Source organism: Zootoca vivipara, chromosome 16 (assembly GCF_965207765.1).
Source record: "Zootoca vivipara chromosome 16, rZooViv2.hap1.1, whole genome shotgun sequence".
NCBI lineage: Eukaryota > Metazoa > Chordata > Lepidosauria > Squamata > Lacertidae > Zootoca > Zootoca vivipara.
In genome coordinates, this window is record NC_142599.1 from 15,622,464 (window position 1) to 15,643,712 (window position 21,249).

Sequence of the window (21,249 nt, forward strand, 5' to 3'; positions counted from 1 at the left end):
GTGGGGTATAAATAAATTATTATTATTATTATTATTATTATTATTATTATTATTATTATTAAAAGTCATCACCCTAATACCCACAGTGAGAGCTCCACGCTCATCATAATACTCACAGTGAGAGCTTGCCGCTGCTACTAGCACCACCTCCACTCAGCCATTCAATGAGAAGGATGTGAGCTCGAGGCAGCAGCTAAACAACGTTTCACACTTCTGGATGCTCGAAGTGGACCATCCCTAATTCTGAGTTTGGTTCAAAGTGTAGCCAGTCTTGCCTACAGCAGAAAGCCTCTCACACTATATTGCCTTTTGTGCAGTTCGGGAATGTGCATGGGGCTCTTCATACCAGCCGACTGGGCTAAGCACAACCCAAGCATGAACTGGGAAGGCTGTTTTGTTGCAGGAATGCTTAGCCGAGGAATTGGTGGTAGGGTAGCAGTACTGCCAGCTGCTCCCTGAAAAGGAGTGGGGGGAGGCATAAACGTGAGCCAATGAGTAGCACAGTGGCTATGAAACTTAAGTTCCTAGTTCAAATCTCTACAAAGCCACGCAACGAGGCAAATCCAGTACCTCTCATCCTACGCCTCTTACAGAGGCCGTTGGAAAGGTTGTTTAATATATCCTTGAAAACAGATACAACTGCCAAGCACTATTCGTATTTCTTATTCTCCTCCTCCCCTCTGCTTTTACTTTTTCCCGTTGGATGTCACTCTTCAGTTGAGAAATCTTGATCTTCATAGCATCCAGCTCCTCATCTGGCACAAGGGAGATGTTCGGCACAGCCTCTGAATCATCCACCATTTGAAAGCTGAGGTCTGAGAGTGGAATGTACCATTTGCAGTCATACTGCTGGCTTTTCCTGCAAGTATTAAAGCAGTGTGTTAGCCAGCTTCCCCCTCTGCTCCCCTTAAGCAGCTTAGCCCCCACAGACTTGCAGGACAATGTCCTCCTCCCTGACGCAGGCCCAAAGTTTAGCCAGGTTAACCCGCTCCCTGCCTTATGCATTCCAACGTTACAGGCCCATACTTTCCTTTTGACAACTTGCCTAAACACCTTCCAGAATGCTGTAAAACCCATCTGGCCTTTGGAAGCCTTTCGCATGTTCATTTTCCTGAGATGAATGTTGACACCCAAGTCAGGAAAAATGTGTTGAAATGCAAGATAATAAACATGGCTCCCATGGAAGTGGCCAGTGTGAGGAGTGCATGGCTCTCTGGCTGACATATACAGTCGTACCTTGGAAGTTGAACAGAATCCGTTCCGGAAGTCCGTTTGACTTCCAAAACATTTAAAAAAACCAAGCTTCGGATTGGCTGCAGGATCAGAAGCCGTGGAAGGCCAGTCGGACGTTTGGCTTTCAAAAATAGTTCGCAAACTGGAACAGACGCTTCCGGGTTTGCCACATTCGGGAGCCAAAACGTTCGAGAACTAAGCTGTTCGAAAACCAAGGTACGACTGTATGCTCTCTCTGCTATATGGTGTACTACCACCAGCACTGCCATACTTAGAAGCTGGATTCTGAGCCAGCTCCAGCTTCCAAGGGCAGGCCCCTATGCAGCAGCATAGACAGCAGTCAGTCTGGGAGGTTCCAAACCAAAGAGAGGAGCCAGCGCTCAAACCTGCTTGGGAGTTGCACCCTCTTAAGTGGAAGTCCTCCCTCCTAATCTGGTTGTCTGCAGTTTCTCAGAGGTAACGGAAAGGCACCCTGCACATGTTCTGAGCTGGAGAAGAACAAGGGCTGGCCTCTCCATTGGGATGATCACTTCTGCTCCAGTTTGGTGCCTTGCCTCTGCTGCACCTGGCAGTTGCCCAGCTGTTCTTAAATCTTTTCCTCCCCGCCCCCTTATGCAATGTATACACATGGTCCTTCACATGGAGCCCACCCAGGAGAGCCTCACCCTCCAATCTGCTTCTTGAGCTTGGCACACAGGAACAGATCAGTGAAGAGGAAAACATGGCGCAGCTTGCGGGCTCCCTCGACCAGCTCCACCATGAAACTGTCCTTCATGAGCTGACGGTGCTGCCAAAAAAAAGGAAAGGAGAGGCAAGGGTCAGAAATGGAGACTGGGATAAGTGACAGATGTTGGCCAGCATCAAGAGTTGGCCTGTCTGGGCATCAGCTGAGGGCCCTCCCCACAATACCCCAGCAGGGGCCCACTGAAGGCCCATGGACAAAAGTTGGTGTGGGTGATGGGGCATGGGGATGACCATAGCTCAGGGGTAGAGCATCTGCCTTGCATGCAGAAGGTCCCAGGTTCAATCCCCGACATTTCCCCATAGGGCTGGGAATTGCCCCGTCTGAAACCCAGGAAAGGCACTGCCAGTCAGTGTATACAATACTAAGCTAAGTGGGCCAATGGCCTGGGCTATGCATAAGGCAGCTTCCTATGTTCCTATAAAAGAAAGGTGCTGGGGAACTGGAGGAGAAAAGATGTGATAGGGAACTACAGGATCAGACCAAGGAGGGATTCAGCACAGGGTAGAAGTTGGGGGCGCTCGCTGGAAGCTGAGATCGTGAAGCTGAGGCTCCAATACTTTGGCCACCTCATGAGAAGAGAAGACTTCCTGGTAAAAGACCCTGATGTTGGGAAAGATGGAGGGCACTAGGAGAAGGGGACGACAGAGGATGAGTTGGACAGTGTTCTCGAAGCTACGAACATGAGTCTGACCAAACTGCGGGAGGCAGTGGAAGACAGGAGTGCCTGGCGTGCTATGGTCCATGGGGTCACAAAGAGTCGGACACGACTAAACGACTAAACAACAACAGAAGTTGGGGGCAACTGGTTGTAGTTGAGGAACTGGTCCATGCAGTTGAGTGGGTCTGACAAAGTGCAAGGCGGCTTATGTTTTCTAGCCCAGTCACATGGTGAGAACCTCTGATGTCAGGGTGGCACCTCGCTGGCAGATACTGGCTGGCACAGACCCTCCACATGACGATAAGCAGCTGGCAAGGAATACTGTTCCCAGTTACTGTTATTTTGAAGCATTTCCATGTGGCAACCACAGCGTTTGTATCAGAATTCATTCAAGGACAGGCAACTACAGGAGGGAATCTGCCTTGTAACTTGCAACTTCCTTACATTGCCAGCTTTGTCCTTCTCTTCAGATGATGATGATGATGATGATAATAATAGCAGTTTTCACAAGCTTTAAACAATTCCCTTCCCTAACTGCCCCCTATGGTTCCTCCCCAGATCTACTAACCTCATTTATAGCGATAGCCTTATATCTGTCTGCCTTTCAACCATTTATCAAGATGGGAATGATAAAATATATAGTAGTTAATTAGTCCAATAAGGGTTTAAGTAGGTAAGGAATGGTAAAAGATCAAATGAATAGAAGGCAAGTGTTTTGCTGACATTTTCAAGTTACACAAGATGAAGAGAACATAAACACAACAGCAAACAAAACAGCAAAGAAAATAAACCAGCTTAATAGACCAAAGCTCTCAGCTAGTTTAAAGAGTTTACAATGGCTGGCCTTTAATACCAATCCAATAGTTCCACAAAGGGACTCCACAAAGAGAATACGGTAGGCCATTAACAGTGAAAGCAAAAGGCAGGTTTGAATGCTTCTAGATTTTGCATTGTGTCCAGACTCCATTGAAGGTGTCATTTGGCAAAGGGTCCCAAGAACTGAGACAGTCACTATTTGACGAAATTTAATAAATTATAAGCAAATTTAGGTTGCACCCTTATGCAACAAAACTGCTTTTTAAACAAATAAATAATCAGACTTGATCAAGGTGTCTCCCCTGCCAGGTAAGTATAAAAATAATCAGACTTTTGGCAGTAAGGAGAGTAACTGGAAAATGCACTTGGAGCAAGCAGCACAACAGTCACTTGACACGATGTCATATTACCTCAGTACAAACATTTTAAGAACGAACGCTCAATGTCAGATTGAAAGGCCGAATCAAATTGCTGGGGCTCAAGAAGGCATTACAGAAATAAAACAACCGACAAGAAAGGAGGATTCTCCGGGTGAAAGCCGGAAAGTCCAGAAAGAAGAGAAAGTGGGGGACTTTTTGGGTGAGAGGCCGAAAGCCCAGAAAGGAGGAAGCGAGCAAAACCAACAAGAATTATTGAAGAACTTCGTTTTTTGCGCAGAAGAGAGAGCAGGATTTGTTTCTGCGACAGAAGCTAATGAAAGAAATTGCAAAGGTCAGGGAAAGTGGATGCCAATTAGAAGGGTTGGTGGTGGTGGAGGGGACAGCAGGGGGGGGGAGGTAAAGGTTTTTGGGTTTTAAAACATGCTAGAAACGGAGATGGGTGAAGAGGATTTTTGGTGATAGAGATATAGGTTATCCTGGACAGAAACTGGTCTGATTTATGGAATTTGCCAAATTGACTGGGAGAGTTAGTGACCAGAGGGAAGAGTTGGTGGGGGAAGACTGGAAACAATCAATAATTATGAGAAGTGTAATATGAATATATATATAAAGATGGTTATCTTTAGAGGAGACAGGAGGTGGTAGGGAATGGAATATAAGATTTTGTGAGAATTGAAATTAATTAAATGTGAGTATTAAGGATATGTATGTATAATGAAGTAATGGTATATAAAAGGATAAAAATTAAGTGATGTGATTTAATTATGATTAATGTAATTAATGATAGAAGTAAGGAAATTGGAAAAGATGAAAATAGGGTAAAATTTGAGAATAACATGTTAAAGAAAGGTTTAAATATGAGTTATAGGTATGATGTATGAAAACTGCCAAATGAAAATCAGATAAGGGAGATTCGTGGAAGCCCATTTAACAATGTCTAGAAAGTGACATTGCAGTGAGAGATTTTACTTTCTTGGGCTCCTTGATCACTGCAGATGGTGACAGCAGTCACGAAATTAAAAGACGCCTGCTTCTTGGGAGAAAAGCAATGACAAACCTAGACAGCATCTTAAAAAACAGAGACATCACCTTGCCGACAAAGGTCCGTATAGTTAAAGCTATGGTTTTCCCAGTAGTGATGTATGGAAGTGAGAGTTGGACCATAAAGAAGGCTGATCACCGAAGAATTGATGCTTTTGAATTATGGTGCTGGAGGAGACTCTTGAGAGTCCCATGGACTGCAAGAAGATCAAACCTATCCATTCTTAAGGAAATCAGCCCTGAGTGCTCCCTGGAAGGACAGATCGTGAAGCTGAGGCTCCAATACTTTGGCCACCTCATGAGAAGAGAAGTATCCTTGGAAAAGACCCTGATGTTGGGAAAGATTGAGGGCACTAGGAGAAGGGGACGACAGAGGACAAGATGGTTGGACAGTGTTCTCGAAGCTACGAACATGAGTTTGACCAAACTACGGGAGGCAGTGCAAGACAGGAGTGCCTGGCGTGCTATGGTCCATGGGGTCACGAAGAGTCGGACACGACTAAACGACTAAACAACAACAAGAAAGTTAGAAGATGAAAATAAGATGAGTTTCTTCTTCTTCTTTTTCATGTTTGTTTGTTAATTTCTTTTTGTGTGTGTATTTTTTCATTCTTATAATGCACTTTGGGGGGGGGGGAGAGGAATGAACACTCAATGAACAGTAGCCGTCATAGTCTCTTTGCAAATTTTGTGTCTACATATGTGGACAGGCCTTCTGGAACATCTCCAAACTCCCTGAAAGCCTATTTCTTTTTGTATCTTGTTGGAACAGGACATACTTTCTCATGTGTTGCCAGCTGCAGAGGCTCCTACACCCATCCTGCAATACCTAGTGTAGCTTGGGAATTCCAGTGTCCAGAGATTATTCATTTTGCTGCTAGTGTGGTTTGGTGAAGCCCACATTTCCTGCCCTTCTAAAAACTTATTTGATAGGTATGTGGCTAATTATAGTGTTAGCATCTACTATCTCCAAGGATTTGTCCAAAACCAAGTTATTTCTCTTTTCTTCCAGAAAGGAGGTACAACTGGGCATCTACTCCTAATTTCTTCATAAAAGCAAATATTATCTGCAGCTGCTTTACAATGAATTCACTATCAAGGCCAGCAGAGGGCAGCATACAACAATTCTCCAACTTCACAAACTGGCAAAAACTCTTACCCTTTTTAACCAAATAAAAAAATTCCTTCCAGTAGCACCTTAGAGACCAACTAAGTTTGTCATTTGTATGAGCTTTCGTGTGCATGCACACTTCTTCAGATCCCTTCAGATGCATGCACATGAAAGCTCATACCAACGACAAACTTAGTTGGTTTCCTCCCGTTGCTTGGTCCCAGCCCCTGCCAACCCAGCAGTTCGAAAGCATGTCAAAGTGCAAGTAGATAAATAGGTACCGCTACAGCGGGAAGGTAAATGGCGTTTCTGTGTGCTGCTCTGGTTCGCCGGAAGCGGCTTTGTCATGCTGGCCACATGACATGGAAGCTGTACGCCGGCTCCCTCGGCCAATAACGCGAGATGGGCGCCGCAACCCCAGAGTTGGTCACAACTGGACCTAATGGTCAGGGGTCCCTTTACCTTTACCTTTAAGGTGCTACTGGATGGAATTTTTAAATTTTGTTTCGACTACGGCAGTCCAACACGGCTACTTGCCTGTAACTAGAACCTTTTTAACCAAATGGCTTTGCCTATACAGTACTAGCAGCTTAAAGCCAGTGTAGGGCAATGCATTTTATTAGGATGCACAAGAACATTACAAGGCTATAAGCAAGCTTTAGAGTACTCTAGAAAGTTCTTCTCCAGGCTGGATGTCAAGGGAGTGGGGATGCGAAAAAAGCTGGGAATGGCATTTTTGCTCCAAAAGTCTGCCCTTTATACTAGTCCTCGGGGGAGTTCTGCAAGTATCACTGAGTTAGCCTCTCTAGGGGACATACAGGTTACATGATGCTATGAAGTGCTATTAGGACAAAGAAGAGATAAGGAAGGGGACCCCCCATTTATTGGTGAATATAAATATTGCAGGTATCCAGATCTACCACCAGCACAAGGCAGAAGAGGCAGGGCAATTTATTAGCAAATGTAAATATTGGTATCTGGTACAGAATGCTGACTAGTCACTGAAGGGAAGGATATGCTAACTAAAAGGTTCTCCATGGCTTTCTTATGGCACAAAGCACTGCTAAGGGGTATAGATCCATTTAGAGCAGATGTCGTTTGCAAACTCAACTCACAGCGCACTCCTTATTAGCAAATATATAAACAGCACCATCTGTACATAATTTCTCGAGCCAGTAATTCAAATTTCCTCTAAGATTCCTATTTGTGAAAAGTTGCAGATTCCCCATTATTTTTGGTTCAGTGGGAATTATTCTCACAGAACAAGTATTCTTAAGGTGTCAAAGTCAAACGATATAATGCAGGAGCTTCTTCTCAGTAAATGTTTTGGATCTGGGTCTATTCCAACATAACAGTTTGCACTGAAGCTACCACAACTTTCTCGGGCTCTCCTGTGGCTGACTCATCTTAAAGTATTTTTTTACAAAAGGCTGAGTCCAGTCAGGGTTAGGAGCTGGTTGCTAGCAAACAATTCCAGTCTCCATCCCTGTCAAGGACAAGCAGAATCCATTTTGGAGGGGCCTCCTTGCTTCCCTCGCTACTCAGATGCTTCAGAGATGCCAGCCTGCATTAATGCCTTTGCCATCCATGTGCGCTCATTTCCCCCCAAGGACTGTAGAGCTAAAGATGCCAGACGAATACACACGGGTGAGCTTTGCAGTCAACTTCTGAAGAAGGGGAGGATTCAGTCGCAGAGGGCCATAAAACAAGGCAGTCCAAAGCCCTCATTTAATATTTTTTAAGGAGCAGATGAATATGGAGGAGACAGCAAATAAGCTCTGCTCCTCTGGGGCATGGCAAACGAGCCCACGCTGCCAACCAGATTTTCATCTTGAGGTGCAAATGCGTTCTTGTGCTTCAATGGCACTCTCTGCAGCAATGCTGACAATCCCCAGCTGCTCCCTCCCCTTTCCATTGTGGCTGCTTGGAAAAAAGAGGTTGGTTTGGTGCCAGGTGCCTACAGACCAAGGTCAGCTGTGCTTTCTGCCCATCACCAACACAAGACAAATAGAGTAATGGTCTGCTGTGCATTTGCAGTCATTCTCTGGGCCAACTCACACATCTAGGGCAGGGTGAAAACTTCAGCGGAATACAGCATGCAGGACTGGATGTATGGATGCTTCCAGAGATATCCAAGCACCTGTTCTCCATGTGCTGACATAGCCCTCCTTGTTGATATTTTCCAGAATGTGGCAAGCCATGATTTGGAACTATGCAGCCACGAGACAAACTGGCCGCCTGGACTCAGGTTGGCTCCTACATGTTGGAAGCTGAGTAAATTTGTGAGTAAGCGTGAAAGAGGTGTGTGTGGGGGGGGGGGGAACAACCCAGGATGGCTCCCTCAAATCAGAAATGATCACTTTCAGGCCAAGGTGGAAGCAGAAGGCAGCCTGGTAAGATCTCTCCTCTTCCGGGAGGGGAGACTTTGCGGGCGGGACCCGCTCCATGTGACAAGCAGGGGGGCATGTATCGGCCCCCTGCTACAGCCCCACTGCCGCGCCAAGTCTCTGGCCTGGGGGGTGGGGTCTGCATACATTTAAGGCAGCGCAGCAGCATTCAAATTCATAGGGGTATCCCCTTAAGGGATCCTGCGGTTGTGGATCCCGTCCGATGCCCTGCTGAGGCTAGGGCCATGGCACGACCCCCGGTGACACTGGGGGAGCTTTCAGTTGTATTTGCATCAACAGGCTCCTCCCTCGGGGTGTTAACCTTATATGACCCCCCGCTGAGCAGGGTGGAGTCACGCTTGCTGGGGTGTCCAATGTCTAAGCCAATACCTCTCACTTGCTCTGACCAATAAAGTTGTGGCCTTATTTTACCCATTAACTCAAATCCACTGTGTCTTTATTTCTTGTAGGGGGGCGGGTCCTCGAACCGCAACAGCAATTCTTGCATTGGATTGTGGCCAATTTGAGGGCAAGGGAGTGAGCCAGGGGCATGTCCCCTCTGTGGTTCAGGGCTATCCTCAGGCCGGCTTCTATCTCCCGTTTGTGCTTCTTTGCAGGGCCTGGAAATGAGCATGCTCTAGTGACTCGGGAGGGGGAGGAGATAGCAGTTACTAGAACAATCAAGACTTCCCACTCCTGGCAAACGGTCAGCCTGTGAGGCAGTGTTGGGGTCATGCCTTCTTGACTGCCATGACTCATCTTGCCAGGAGGGAGGGAGGGGAGGGTTTCAGTACGTCACACACAGAGAGGAAGGGAAAGGCCTTTGCTGACTCGCTCCTGGGATGCTGGGGGAGGAGAGGCAAACTCCCTGGCAAGTCCCGGAACATCCGTAGGAGACCTACTGGGCGCCCACAATGCCAGCCAGAGAACAACGGCGTTCCATTCAAGCTCCCACAAAGATGCAGCCTCCACTTGCTCAGCTGCGAGGATTGCAGGAGGCTGACTATAAGCCACACCCCATCCAGAAAGTACTGGCAAGACACCAGCCCTCTTTAAAGTGCTGCATTTTAAACTGATAGGCATGGCTGTGCAGTTTCATCTTCAGTCTGGTGCTCCTAAACACAGTTCTCTCAGCAGCTCTGCATTTAACCCTTCCACTCACACAAGAACAATGGTAAACCCCATTTCCAAAAGAGACTTTTTGAAGCCAGAAAAAGTGAGGTTGGGGAAAGGAAATAAACACTGGGTCCCACCTGCAGCGAGGGTGGGGATGTCTCGAAGTCCCCTGTCTCACATGAAAACATCCTCCAAAATGTAGACGTATAAGCCCATCCGTCCTGTCTCTCAAAGAGCAGGCATTCACTGAAAGAAGACAGCTTCATAAGAATGTAAGAAAAGCCTGCTGGATCAGGTCAAGGGCCCATCTAGCCCAGTTTCCTGTTCTCACAAGCAGCCAACCAGATGCCTACATGAAGCCAGCAAGCAGGGTTCGAGCACAAGAGCACTCTTCCCTCCAGGGATTTCCAGCAACCTTCAGGGCCTAGAAGCCTCTTTTCAAGGCCAAGACTTTGCCTTTGAACATAAATCATGAAGAAAAGAAGACTTGTGAGCATATGCAGAGTGCAGCTTTCATACTGGGCTCCCAAAGCAGGGCCAAAAAGCTAGAGACCAGAGAGAACACGATGGATTTTGAAGTGAAGGATCCAAAAATGAAGCTGCTGCAGGCACTGGGAAAGGAAAGGTCTGACTGTTCCAGATAACACACTGAGAGGGTGCAGATTCCTTCCTGATTCTGCTTGCAGTGCAGAGAATGAGAAGTTCAAAGTTCAAAAGGAAATATTTGGGCTCCTTAGCATTTTTGAAACGGATTGTGCAGCCACTCCCTGCCTCCCTCCAACTTGCTTTTGCACAGAAAACTCAGCAGGTTCAGAAAAGCTCTGCTTCATTGCATTCAATATTCAATATTCTTTTGTAAGTTCCCTCAATTTTTAAATTTATATATTGCAATCGGGTTGTACAAACTAAAAAAAGGATCTAAGTAAATCTGACCAAAGGAAGCACTAATAACAAGCCAGATCAATATCCAACCCAGCTGTAGTATCCCAATCGGACTCCCCACCTCTTGCCTCCGCCTGCAAAGCAGGCAGATCACAGTAGGCCTCCAAGGGAGAGCTCACTGAAAAAAGCAACTGCACAAATTCTGGCACATGCAAGGGAACATAAGCCTGCTGGATTGAGCAAAAAAGGACCCATCTAGTTCAGCATTCTGTTCTCGCAGTGGCCAGCCAGATTCCCCAGGGGGAATCCTGCAAGCAGGCCTTGGGTACCAGAGCACACTCCTCTCCTGTGGTTCAGAAGCATTGCTGCCTCCAACTGTGGAGGCACAGCATAGCTATCATGGCTAGGAACCCCGGAAGTGACCCATCTGCAGAGCACATGCTCCCAGTGGAAAGGTGTCCATGCAAGTCAGCCTGGGTGCTTTCACAACTACCTGCAGCTGTAGAATCCTGATGTAAACTAAGCTAAAGGCTAAAGGGACCCCTGACCATTAGGTCCAGTCGTGACCGACTCTGGGGTTGCGCGCTCATCTCGCATTATTGGCCGAGGGAGCCGGCGTATAGCTTCCAGGTCATGTGGCCAGCATGACAAAGCTGCTTCTGGCAAACCAGAGCAGCATATGGAAACGCCGTTTACCTTCCCGCTATAGCGGTTCCTATTTATCTACTTGCATTTTGATGTGCTTTCGAACTGCTAGGTTGGCAGGAGCTGGGACCAAGTAACGGGAGCTCACCCCGTCGCAGGGATTCGAACCGCCGACCTTCTGATCAGCAAGCCCTAGGCTCAGTGGTTTAGCCCACAGCGCCACCTGGGTCCCATCCCACCTGGATGTAAATTAGCAGTTGCCAATTTGGGCGCACATGTGCCCACAGAGGTCTTTCTCTGGTCTCCAAAGGGCTCCCTCCTCCTGCTGAAATTAGGTTTGACAGAAGTGTTCTGTGTGCAGTTAATGGCCCAAGAACAGTTTTGCTGGTTTACTAATATACCTAATTGATTGGATTATCAACTTCTCACGATATACAAAATGAATTGTTACGAACAGGGCCAGGATATTTCGGAAAAACAAACCAATAAGTATTGGCTTCTAATGCCTTCCAAGTAAACTTCATCAGGGTGAAAACCTAATGAGGGAAAGTGCTAGAATATGCGGAAATAGCCAGATTAACAGCAAGAATCAGATATCAGGGTGATGAAACGTTTCTGAAAGAATGGAGAAAATTTATGGAATATATTGATAAAACGAGTGGCTTACGCACTTACAAGTAGATTAGGCTAATACCTCGTAACGGAAAGCAAAATTCTAAAAGGAGAGTTTATACTATTTTTATTTACTATTAATTTACGGGTTTTATTTATATAAAAATCTAAGTGATATACTATAGCTATAATTAAGGCCAAAATTTGGATAATATAAGAAAATTATTTGAAAGCGGAAATGAATAACGCAACCATAAGGAAGACTAAAGAAAACAGAAGAAAGAAGAAGGGAAGTTGATTGGAAAGTAAAATGTATTCAAATAGTTTGATGACATTTACGAGGAGGAGGAGGAGGAAAACCTAATGAGGGAGTTGGGTATTGTCAGGGGGACTCCTTACAGGGACCCTCCCCCAGTCATCCTGACCAGCACTTCACCCAGTGACAGCACTAGCAGCAGGTCAGGAGGAGGGAATGAGGGATGGAGCGGGATGGAGAGGGGGCTCTCAGACATGTCAGAGCCTAGACACCGACCCAGCTGGCCGGGGGGGGGGGGGGAAGGACAGCGCAGCGAGGTGTCGGAGCCTCTGCAACGGTCCAGCCAAAGGACGGGAGAAGGAACGCAGCCCCTTCCGGCGCCCGAATTGAGGCGCGCGCCTACACACAGGGCTAGGGGGAGGCGCTTTGGGGTGCCCAGGCTTCTATGCTGGTCCAAGACGCGACGGAAGCCATTGCCGGGTTCTGAATCGGACTAGGCAGTCATGTTTTCTGATACCTCTGCACTGTAAATAATATGCACAATAAAATTCTGAAAGACAGAGCGGACTGGCGCGTCTTTACTCGAGAGTAGCCGCAACAATCCCCTGACAGGCATGCTTAGCTTGGAAAAGAGGAACTGAGAGGAGATATGGTAGCCGTCTTCAAATATCTAAAGGGCCGTCACATGGAGGGATCAAGCTTGCTTTCTCCTGCTCCAGAGGTTAGGACCTGAACCAACAGATTCAAGTTATGAGAAAGGAGATTCCCACAATACATCAGGAAGAACTTCCTGGTGGTAAGAGCTGTTCGACAGTGGAACGGGAAAATGGTGGGCTCTCCTTCATTGGAGGTTTTTAAGCAGAGGTTGGATGGCCACCTGTCATGGATGCTTTTGTTGAGATTCCTGCATTGCAGGTGGTTGGACCAGATGAGCCTCAGGGTCCCTTCCAACTCTACAGTTCTATGATCCGCAGAGGAAAACCTTCCCCAGCAGGTTTTACTAAGAAGCCTTAAGCATTTTCCATGATGAAGAATTATGTCCTAATGCAATGGGTGCCGCCACCTCTGCTTGGGCTTGGTTTCCCTGCAGATTTTTCTAAACCTGAGCCTTTTCTCTATTTCTGTTTCAACCACAAGGCCTCTGCATACAAAGGCCTCTCGCCACTGGATGGCACTGAGGGGACACAACGGTTGCAGAGAAGCCAGGCAAGCTCTGGGGCTGAGGCTCTTAAGCAAGCTCTGTAGGCCTGCGCTGCCACCCACCCGCATCCTTGCCGCAATTAGCAGGCCGTCAAGGAGGAGATTAAGCACCAGAAGCGCTGCTTCCCTCAGCTCAAAAAGCACCAAGGAGAGGAAAGCAAAAGCAGCGCTGGTGAGAAAAGAAGTGGGGCCGTGCAGAAAGGCTGAGCAGAGCAAAGTGCCCCAGTTGTTGCAGAGATTAAAAGGAAGAGGAGCACTGCGGGCCAGATGGGGAAGCAGAATTGGGGGGGGGGGAAGGGAGGCTTTGCAGCAACATGGAAATAAATTATCTCATTTTGAGGACTAGCGCCCACCCTCCATACGTGAAAGAGCAAGAGAGCGAGCGCACACCCTTCAAGGCACACTGATGTTACTAGTGTTGTAAATAACGACAAAGGAGCAGCTCACCACAGAGAATACAAACACCTCCCCTTCTCTCCCAGCCAGCCTTGGCCCTCACCTCATTAGGATGCTGCAGGGCTCCCTTGAAAGCTGGTATGCTACCCCGAGACACTAGCAGATAAACAGGCTCCCTCTCCTCCCGAATGAGAGCCCTTCCAGCCAGCAGTTTCAGCTGCAGTTCAATTAGCATCCCACTTAATGCAACCTTCTATGGCCTCTAGCTTCCCATTATTAATCACTATTTACACGGATACAGCTTGCACAATGCAAGGTCATTAATACCCAAGATTTCACAGACAGCGGAGACACTGTGACTTGGCTAGAGCCTCTCGTAACTGAGCCAAGACTGGAGCCCAGATCTCGGGGGTTTAACTGCACAAACACTACCCAGAGGTTCTGAAGGCTGGACCCAAGTACCCTCCAGTCTAGATCCAGTCCAAAACATGAAGCTCCAATAGTTATTTTGCCTGAGCAAGAGCCCATTCAGTACGGAAACACTCCCGCTCCTACCCGGAGGTCCCTCAAGAACTAAATCAGCCAAAAAATGGGTGTAGAAACGACTCTGAAAATGGGACTAGTTGCAGGTAGGTAGCCGTGTTGGTCTGACGTAGTCGAAACAAAAAATTAAAATAATTCCTTCCAGTAGCACCTTAGAGACCAACTAAGTTTGTCATAGGTATGAGCTTTCGTGTGCATGCACACTTCTTCAGATACACTGAAACAGAAGTTACCAAACCCTTATGTATAGTCAGAGGGTGGGTGTGATGGGAATGGGTGATGGGCTGATAGGAGTGGTAAACCTGTTGACGTTAACGACTGCAATTGGTCTTGCAGGAAAAAGCAAGGGGTGAGATGGCATAAGAAAGCTTTATTAGGTATAATGAGATGGGAGTTTGTCTGAAAGCACCTGGGAGAATTTTCACTGGACATTATTCTAGGCCTGGTGATGATGAAGGCAGCAAAAAAGGCCACCTAAGATAAGAACCAAAAAAGAACCCTACTGGGCGAGACAAAAGAGAATTCTTTTAGTTCAGCATACTACTTCTTAGAGGGGGCAATGTGATGACAACGGGGAAGAGTGACAGCTCAGTGGTAGAGCACATCCTTTGCATGCAGGAGATTCCAGGTTCAATCCCCGGGATCTCCAGGTAGAGCTTGTTGCTGTTGCTTAGTCGTTTAGTCGTGTCCGACTCTTCGTGACCCCATGGACCATAGCACGCCAGGCACTCCTGTCTTGCACTGTCTCCCGCAGTTTGGTCAAACTCATGTTTGTGGCTTCGAGAACACTGTCCAACCATCTCGTCCTCTGTCGTCCCCTTCTCCTAGTGCCCTCAATCTTTCCCAACATCAGGGTCTTTCCCAAGGATTCTTCTCTTCTCATGAGGTGGCCAAAGTATTGGAGCCTCAGCTTCACGATCTGTCCTTCCAGTGAGCACTCAGGGCTAATTTCCTTCAGAATGGCTAGGTTTGATCTTCTTGCAGTCTCAGGTAGAGCTTAGAGAGACTCTAATGTAGTCCAAAACATCTGGAGGGCATCAGGTTAGGGAAGGCTGCCCTCAAGGTTCCATTCCCGTCACCAGGACTAGTCCGATTCCCTTCCCAAACGCTGGTTGAGCCCCCACCCTACACCCTCATCCCCATCACAGGCACATATTCTCTTGCAGCCAGTACAGCAGACATAAAGAAAGAAAACAGTTGTGTGTGGGTGTGCATGGGTGCCACCCCCCCACATAAGAACGCCGCACCCCAAAAAGTGCCATCAGGACTGGAGCACTCACCTCTCCCTTTTGGACTGTCATGGATTGTCTCCTGGGCGTGATCTCCTCATTGATACTAGACAGGAAGTTCTGGGAGATGCGGAGGGCATCCTGAAGAAGAGGGTAGTCAGGATGGCTTGATGGAGTGTGCTTCAGTAGATCCTGCACCGCCAAGAGGAAGGAAGGTGAGGAGGAGAAAAAGTTCAGAGAATGGCAGCTGGAAATAAAAGGAGCTTCATATCAACAGGCCTTCCTAGGCCCCAGCAGGAGAGACACACGAGCTCACCTTAGCGGCAGCCGTTTTATCTTCCAGCCACCACTTTTATCTTTCATCACCACCACTAGTTACAGTCCTGTTACTGCAGGTGGATCTTTACCAAGCAACATAAGCAAAAGAAGACAGGACCCCATTCCAAGGAGGCAACAACTCGGTATTTATCAGGAAGGAAGGAAGGAAAAGGGGAGGCACTTTGGAAGGCTGTTTCAGGACTAAGCGGCAGCAAAGGTTAGGGTCATCTGGGGGAGCAAGAGACCTTTGAAAGGAGGCTGGGGGTGGTGGAAGGGAAGGAACACAACTCATGGGAGTGTATTGGGGCACTGGAGAGATTGAGGCAACAGGTGGGTAGGAAGGTCACAGAGGGCTGTGAGGAGCAAGCGGCTTGTGGCAGATGCGGAAGAGGAAAAGCTTTCATGGGGGCTGAGTGCCTTTCCTTCCCAGCAGAACCTGCCAAAATCCAGGGACTTTTCAGAAAAGTGACAAAGACCTTCCAGTTTTGTCTGGCTTCCAGGTTTATGTAGGCATGGGGTAATTTTAAGCTGCTTGAGTATTATAATCCAGTAGTGTACTGTGTTACATTTGCTCTGAACATTATTTTGAATCTAGAAACCAAGCCAAGCCCTTAGGGCAGCCAATTTCTACCCTAAATTCACACCCATACCCCCTTTGTATTTTTAACTGCAAACAAAGGGTTTTTTTTGGGGGGGGGTCCAAACCTGTCAGCAAGAGCACAGCTGGAAACCTGATCTGATAACATGCTAAACTCAGATATGAAGGAGCACCTGAAAGTTCGCTACCCCAGTTCTGAAGCTGGGGGCATAGCAGGGGCATTTCCCAGGGTACTTCAAGCAACTCTTTTTCCAAGGGAATTGATCTTTTATAAAGCCTCCCAATATTTCATGGCCAGCAAAGCGTCATCTTCTCCTGAAGTTTGTCTTGGGAACAAACCGCGCCATGGTAGAGGAGACCCAGCACCAAATCTCGCAATGTTGTTTCTTTCAATCAAATGTCGTTTTTGCGCAAGCAGCAGCAGTGTTGCGAAATGGAGGCGAGGGTTAAAGAAAAAACCACTTCCTGCATGACTGCCTGTGGAAATGCTGGGAGACTGGATCACGGCCCTCCTGCACTACATGGAGGGTGTGAGCAAAGGCAGTAGCCCTACACAAAGACCACTATGAAAACAGGCACCCCCCAAAGAAGATTTGAAAAGGATGATTTACCTTTATCTTTTTAAAAAAAACCAAACACGTCACTCAACACATTGGGAAAGGGAGCACAATGCCATCTTTGCCTGTGGTATGACTGTTTGGCTACATATTTTTGCAACTATTATGAGTCCTGTTGTATATAAACCTCAAGGCTTCCCCGTCTGCTCATTCCCAGCTAGCTCACTGCAATAGCGATGGCAGCATCAACGTTCAAAGCAACTTACGTGGAGCACAAGGGTGCTGCGTGTGACTCGGTCCACTGGCTTGTAAAGGAGAGCTGTGGAGAAAGGAAGATGACAAGGTCCCACATGAGCCGCAGCTTGGTGGACCAATGTAACCCACACAACTGCAGGGATGAAAGCCCAGCTCGAAGAGAAAGGAAAGTATTCTGCCAACCTAATCCGTAGGTGCACTACTTACTTTCTAAGGAGTTTTTCGTCGTCTGCTCTTTTGAATCCTTGGTGCTTCTAGCCTTGAGATTCTATGAAAGGGGAGAAAGAAAACATCCACTGTGTTAAGTTTTCTTCAAAGTGCAGCAGGGAACTGCCAGCTGTCCCCTACTTAGCTTAACCAAGCCCTCTGTTGACATAAAGTAGGCACCCAAGCATTTGCCATGCAAAGGCAACTCTAGTCCAGTGGTCAACTCCATCCTTGCACAGTGCTTTTTGCTACCTTTGGCAGCTGTGTCTATGGTTCCCCTGAAGACATGGCAAGCCCCGCCCCTCTTCTGCCCTTCTGCCACACTTGATTTGCAGTACCTGGTTTGGGGTGTGTCCTGGCAGAGTTTGGACATGATCCTGAAAACAAGGATAAGCTGTGGTTTCTTTCAGCAGTACAAGGCTAGGCGTAACTGCCAGGCAGGAGTGACCCAACTTGCAAGAACCCTCAAGAAGCTATTGCACAAGGTGCCCTACTCAAGGCGGCTTCTCTCCCAAAGGACACCCAGCAGCGCTGCAATTCCACTTGAGAAACCCTCAACCTTTCTAGTGCTGCTCCACCTCACTCCACTTGAGGCTAGCAAAGGCCTGCCATTCCCCAGACAGAGGGTGATGCTCGCCACTCGAGCGGGCTTGTTCACCTCCTCTTTTGCTAATGATATTTTTCATTGCAGGAGTTCAGACCCTCCCATCCTGCCCCTTGCACGGCACGGAGGAGGTGGTGCCAGAGCAGCTCAAAGCCACTCCAGCTGAGTGTGCAAGGGTGTGTGTGTGTGTGTCACCTAATTAGACTTCGCATCACCGGAAAAGGTCAATTTGGGGGTGGCCTCAAGACAAGAACCTTGAGATGTCTTGGGTTGCATTAAGGGCCACGGCATGTGAGACGGGCAGAAGTGACAAGACTGGAAGCTTCTCCTGTGCAAGCCACCCACTGAACAGGAGCACAGAGAGAGAGAGAGAGAGAGAGAGAGAGAGAGAGAGAGAGAGAGAGAGAGAGAGAGAGAGAGAGAGAGAGAGCGCACCACCTTTGAAGGGCAAGTGCTGCAGGGACATCCCAAGGGCTCCATCTGAGCGCATTAGTCAGAACGAGTCGCTGCACGTGTCTGAACATCATAACGTTACCTCGGAGATTTCTGCGAACTGAGCGTTGGCCTGACAACACTTCTCTGCCGTCTCCATGGCAACCTCATAGTTATCCACGAAGGCCCGGTACACTCCCAGCTGGCTGGCCTGCAGGAAGCAAATGCAACATGAAACAAACACCGGTGGGGTGGGGTGGGGGGGAAGGGGGGCTGCGGGAGAAGACGGCCGCTGGCTCCACTGGATTCCAAAGTAAGAGAAGATGGCGAGCTGTCACAAAGCACAGAGGCACCTCCCACATCAGCTACCAGAGAGGACTGGGGGGGAGGGATGGTGGTCATCTGCCTACCCACATCTGGATTAACCCAGTGACCCACCCCTGCTGTGGCCGCTTTCTCCGCTGCATTCTGGCCAGTGGGTTAAGCGCTGTAGGGGCTGTGTCAGCCCCTTTGCCAGTCAGAGATGATTCAGCTGTAGGGCAGTAAAAACAAGACACACACACCTATAGCAGAGATATCCCTGCACAGTTACCGCAGATGTTCACACTGCCCCAAAGCCACCCGCATGCAGAGGCCCCTTTTTTTAGCATAGAGAAAAGTGCAAGAGGGATGAATGCAAAAGCAAAGCACTGAACACAGAGCCTGGATCAGTTTAAGCTGCTGTTTCTCCTGCATTTGGAGAAGCCCAGCTGGTGAGAGAAAGTGCCTTGGACATTTCTCTGCAAAATTCTTGGGGAGCTGCTTTTTGCTTTAATGGCTTGTTTTCATTTCCTTCTCATCCCAAGCTCAGTGGAGAAATAGATGTGAAAAGTTAAAATAATTTTCAGTTCAAAAGATGTATTCTACTTTTTATCCTGCCCAGGGAGCTGAGGATGTTGTATATGGCCGCTCCATTCACAACCCTCTTCATTTTATCATCTCAACAGCCCTGCAAGGAAGCTCAGGCTCTCAAGCCACCCAGGGAGAACTTTACGGTTGACAACTGAGGCAGGAGGAGGGCAAAACAAAGATGGCAGAAAGAGATGGTGGTGGGCTCTGTGTGGGAGAGAGAGGGAGGGAGGGAGAGACTGAGAAGAATTTCTCCATTAGTTTGGTGCTGCTGCAATAGCAGCAGACCCAGAAGCCTTGGAATAAGCCCATCTTAATCACTGGGACTTAGCACTGATCTCATTTGCTGACTTGTAAATAGCAGCCATAGTTCATGTCTGCTCAGGAAAAGGCTGGGCAAATCCCAAGCATGTCTGAACTCTCAAGTAAATGTAAACTCTGTGCTTGCTGCCCAGCTGCACATTGCTCAGTGTGCTCACAGTGCAAAGAGCAAGCATCCATGGAGAAGGCACAGGGAAGCAAAGTGACTAATGTCATTTGTGCTCCACTGAGGGAGAAGGAGCTCATCTTCCAGCTTTTCATCCAGGGTTACCTCCAAGCATCCCTTTCATTGGGCATTCATAGAATCATAGAGTTGGAAGTGACCACAAGGATCATCTAATCCAGGCATCCCCAAACTTTGACCCTCCAGATGTTTTGGACTACAATTCCCATCTTCCCATCTTGTGATACAGGAATATTTTTGCCCAATGTAGGGCTCAAACCAACTACCCTGAGATATATGAAAGGATGTCATATAGAGGAGGGAGAAAGATTGTTTTCTGCTGCTCCAGAGAAGCGGACACGGAGCAATGGATTCAAACTTCAAGAAAGAAGATTCCACCTAAACATTAGGAAGAACTTCCTGACAGTAAGAGCTGTTCGGCAGTGGGATTTGCTGCCAAGGAGTGTGGTGGAGTCTCCTTCTTTTGAGGTCTTTAAGCAGAGGCTTGACAAGCATATGTCAAGAATGCTTTGATGGTGTTTCCTGCTTGGCAGGGGGTTGGACTGGATGGCCTTTGTAGTCTCTTCCAACTCTATGATTCTATGAGATTGAGTGTCTCATGCTCTAACAACTGAGCTAGCAAGCGTTGATTGTTTGTGCTCATGAAGGTATTGGGGTAGTTATATGCAATCCTACTTTCAATACTGCTTGCACCTCTGCAGTGGTTCTAGGCCAGGCATAGGCAACCTTGGCTCTCCAGATGTTCTGGAACTACAACTCCCATGATCCCTAGCTAACAGGGCCAGTGCTCAGGGATCATGGGAGTTGTAGTTCTAAAACATCTGGAATGCCAAGGTTGCCTATGCCTGTTCTAGGCAGACATATTGCTTCATTTCCAAACAGTGCATGTTCAGCAACTTCAATCCAAAATCCTGCAGCTTTTTATGCCACAAATGTTCTAGTTTATTTTTCATTCCACTTTTATTGCGCTATTGTATGCCCCTCTGGACGATAAAAGTTCAGTAACACAGGGGGAACATTGCAGAACTACTAAAACAGAATGATGTGGGGACAGCCCAGTATACATCCCCCACAAACGCACTGTTATTGTGTCAATGGCATGTTGCGAAAAATAAACCCAGCCTGGAGCAGCTCTCACTCCACAAATACAAGTCCTCAGCTTCTGTTCTGGGCCAGGGAGAAAATGAACGTTCCCTTTGGTTTTTGGTGTTCAGCTCCCTGATTGTATTCGGGGATTGTACTTCATGTTAAAGACACACACAGAGAGAAGATGGCTATGGGTAGTAATGTTCATGAATGTAGACAGCTCTAAAGGGAGATTAGATGAATTCACGAAGGATTAGACTAACAATTGCTACTTATCATGATGGCTGTAGACGGCCCTTCAGTGTCAGGGGCAGTATACCTCTCAAAACCAGTTGCTGAGCAGCACAAGTGGGGAGAGTTGCTGCTGCACTCAGCTCCTGCTTACAACTGGCATCTGGTTGGCCTCTGTGAGAACAGAACGTTGATGAGTCTTTGGCCTTACCTAGCTAGAGGGCTCTTCTGATATCCTTATGTTTTGCCCACTAGTTGTGGCCAACAAAGACTTGCTCCTCCTGCCTGGTCCCTGTTTCTTGGAGTGGCTGGCAGTGC

At 47.7% G+C, this 21,249-nt stretch overlaps 1 protein-coding gene across 1 annotated transcript in view; it reads right to left on the bottom strand.

The window, feature by feature from the left end:
* Positions 1-21,249, bottom strand: part of BCR (BCR activator of RhoGEF and GTPase) — a 95,780-nt gene that overhangs the window by 26,725 nt on the left and 47,806 nt on the right. Inside the window, exons 5-10 of the mRNA XM_035098789.3 lie at positions 18,325-18,432; positions 17,186-17,246; positions 16,990-17,042; positions 15,302-15,442; positions 1,899-2,020; positions 691-859 (exon numbers count right to left, since the gene is read on the bottom strand). Coding sequence (XP_034954680.3) covers positions 691-859; positions 1,899-2,020; positions 15,302-15,442; positions 16,990-17,042; positions 17,186-17,246; positions 18,325-18,432 — 654 coding nt within the window. The remainder of the gene's footprint in view (positions 1-690; positions 860-1,898; positions 2,021-15,301; positions 15,443-16,989; positions 17,043-17,185; positions 17,247-18,324; positions 18,433-21,249) is intronic.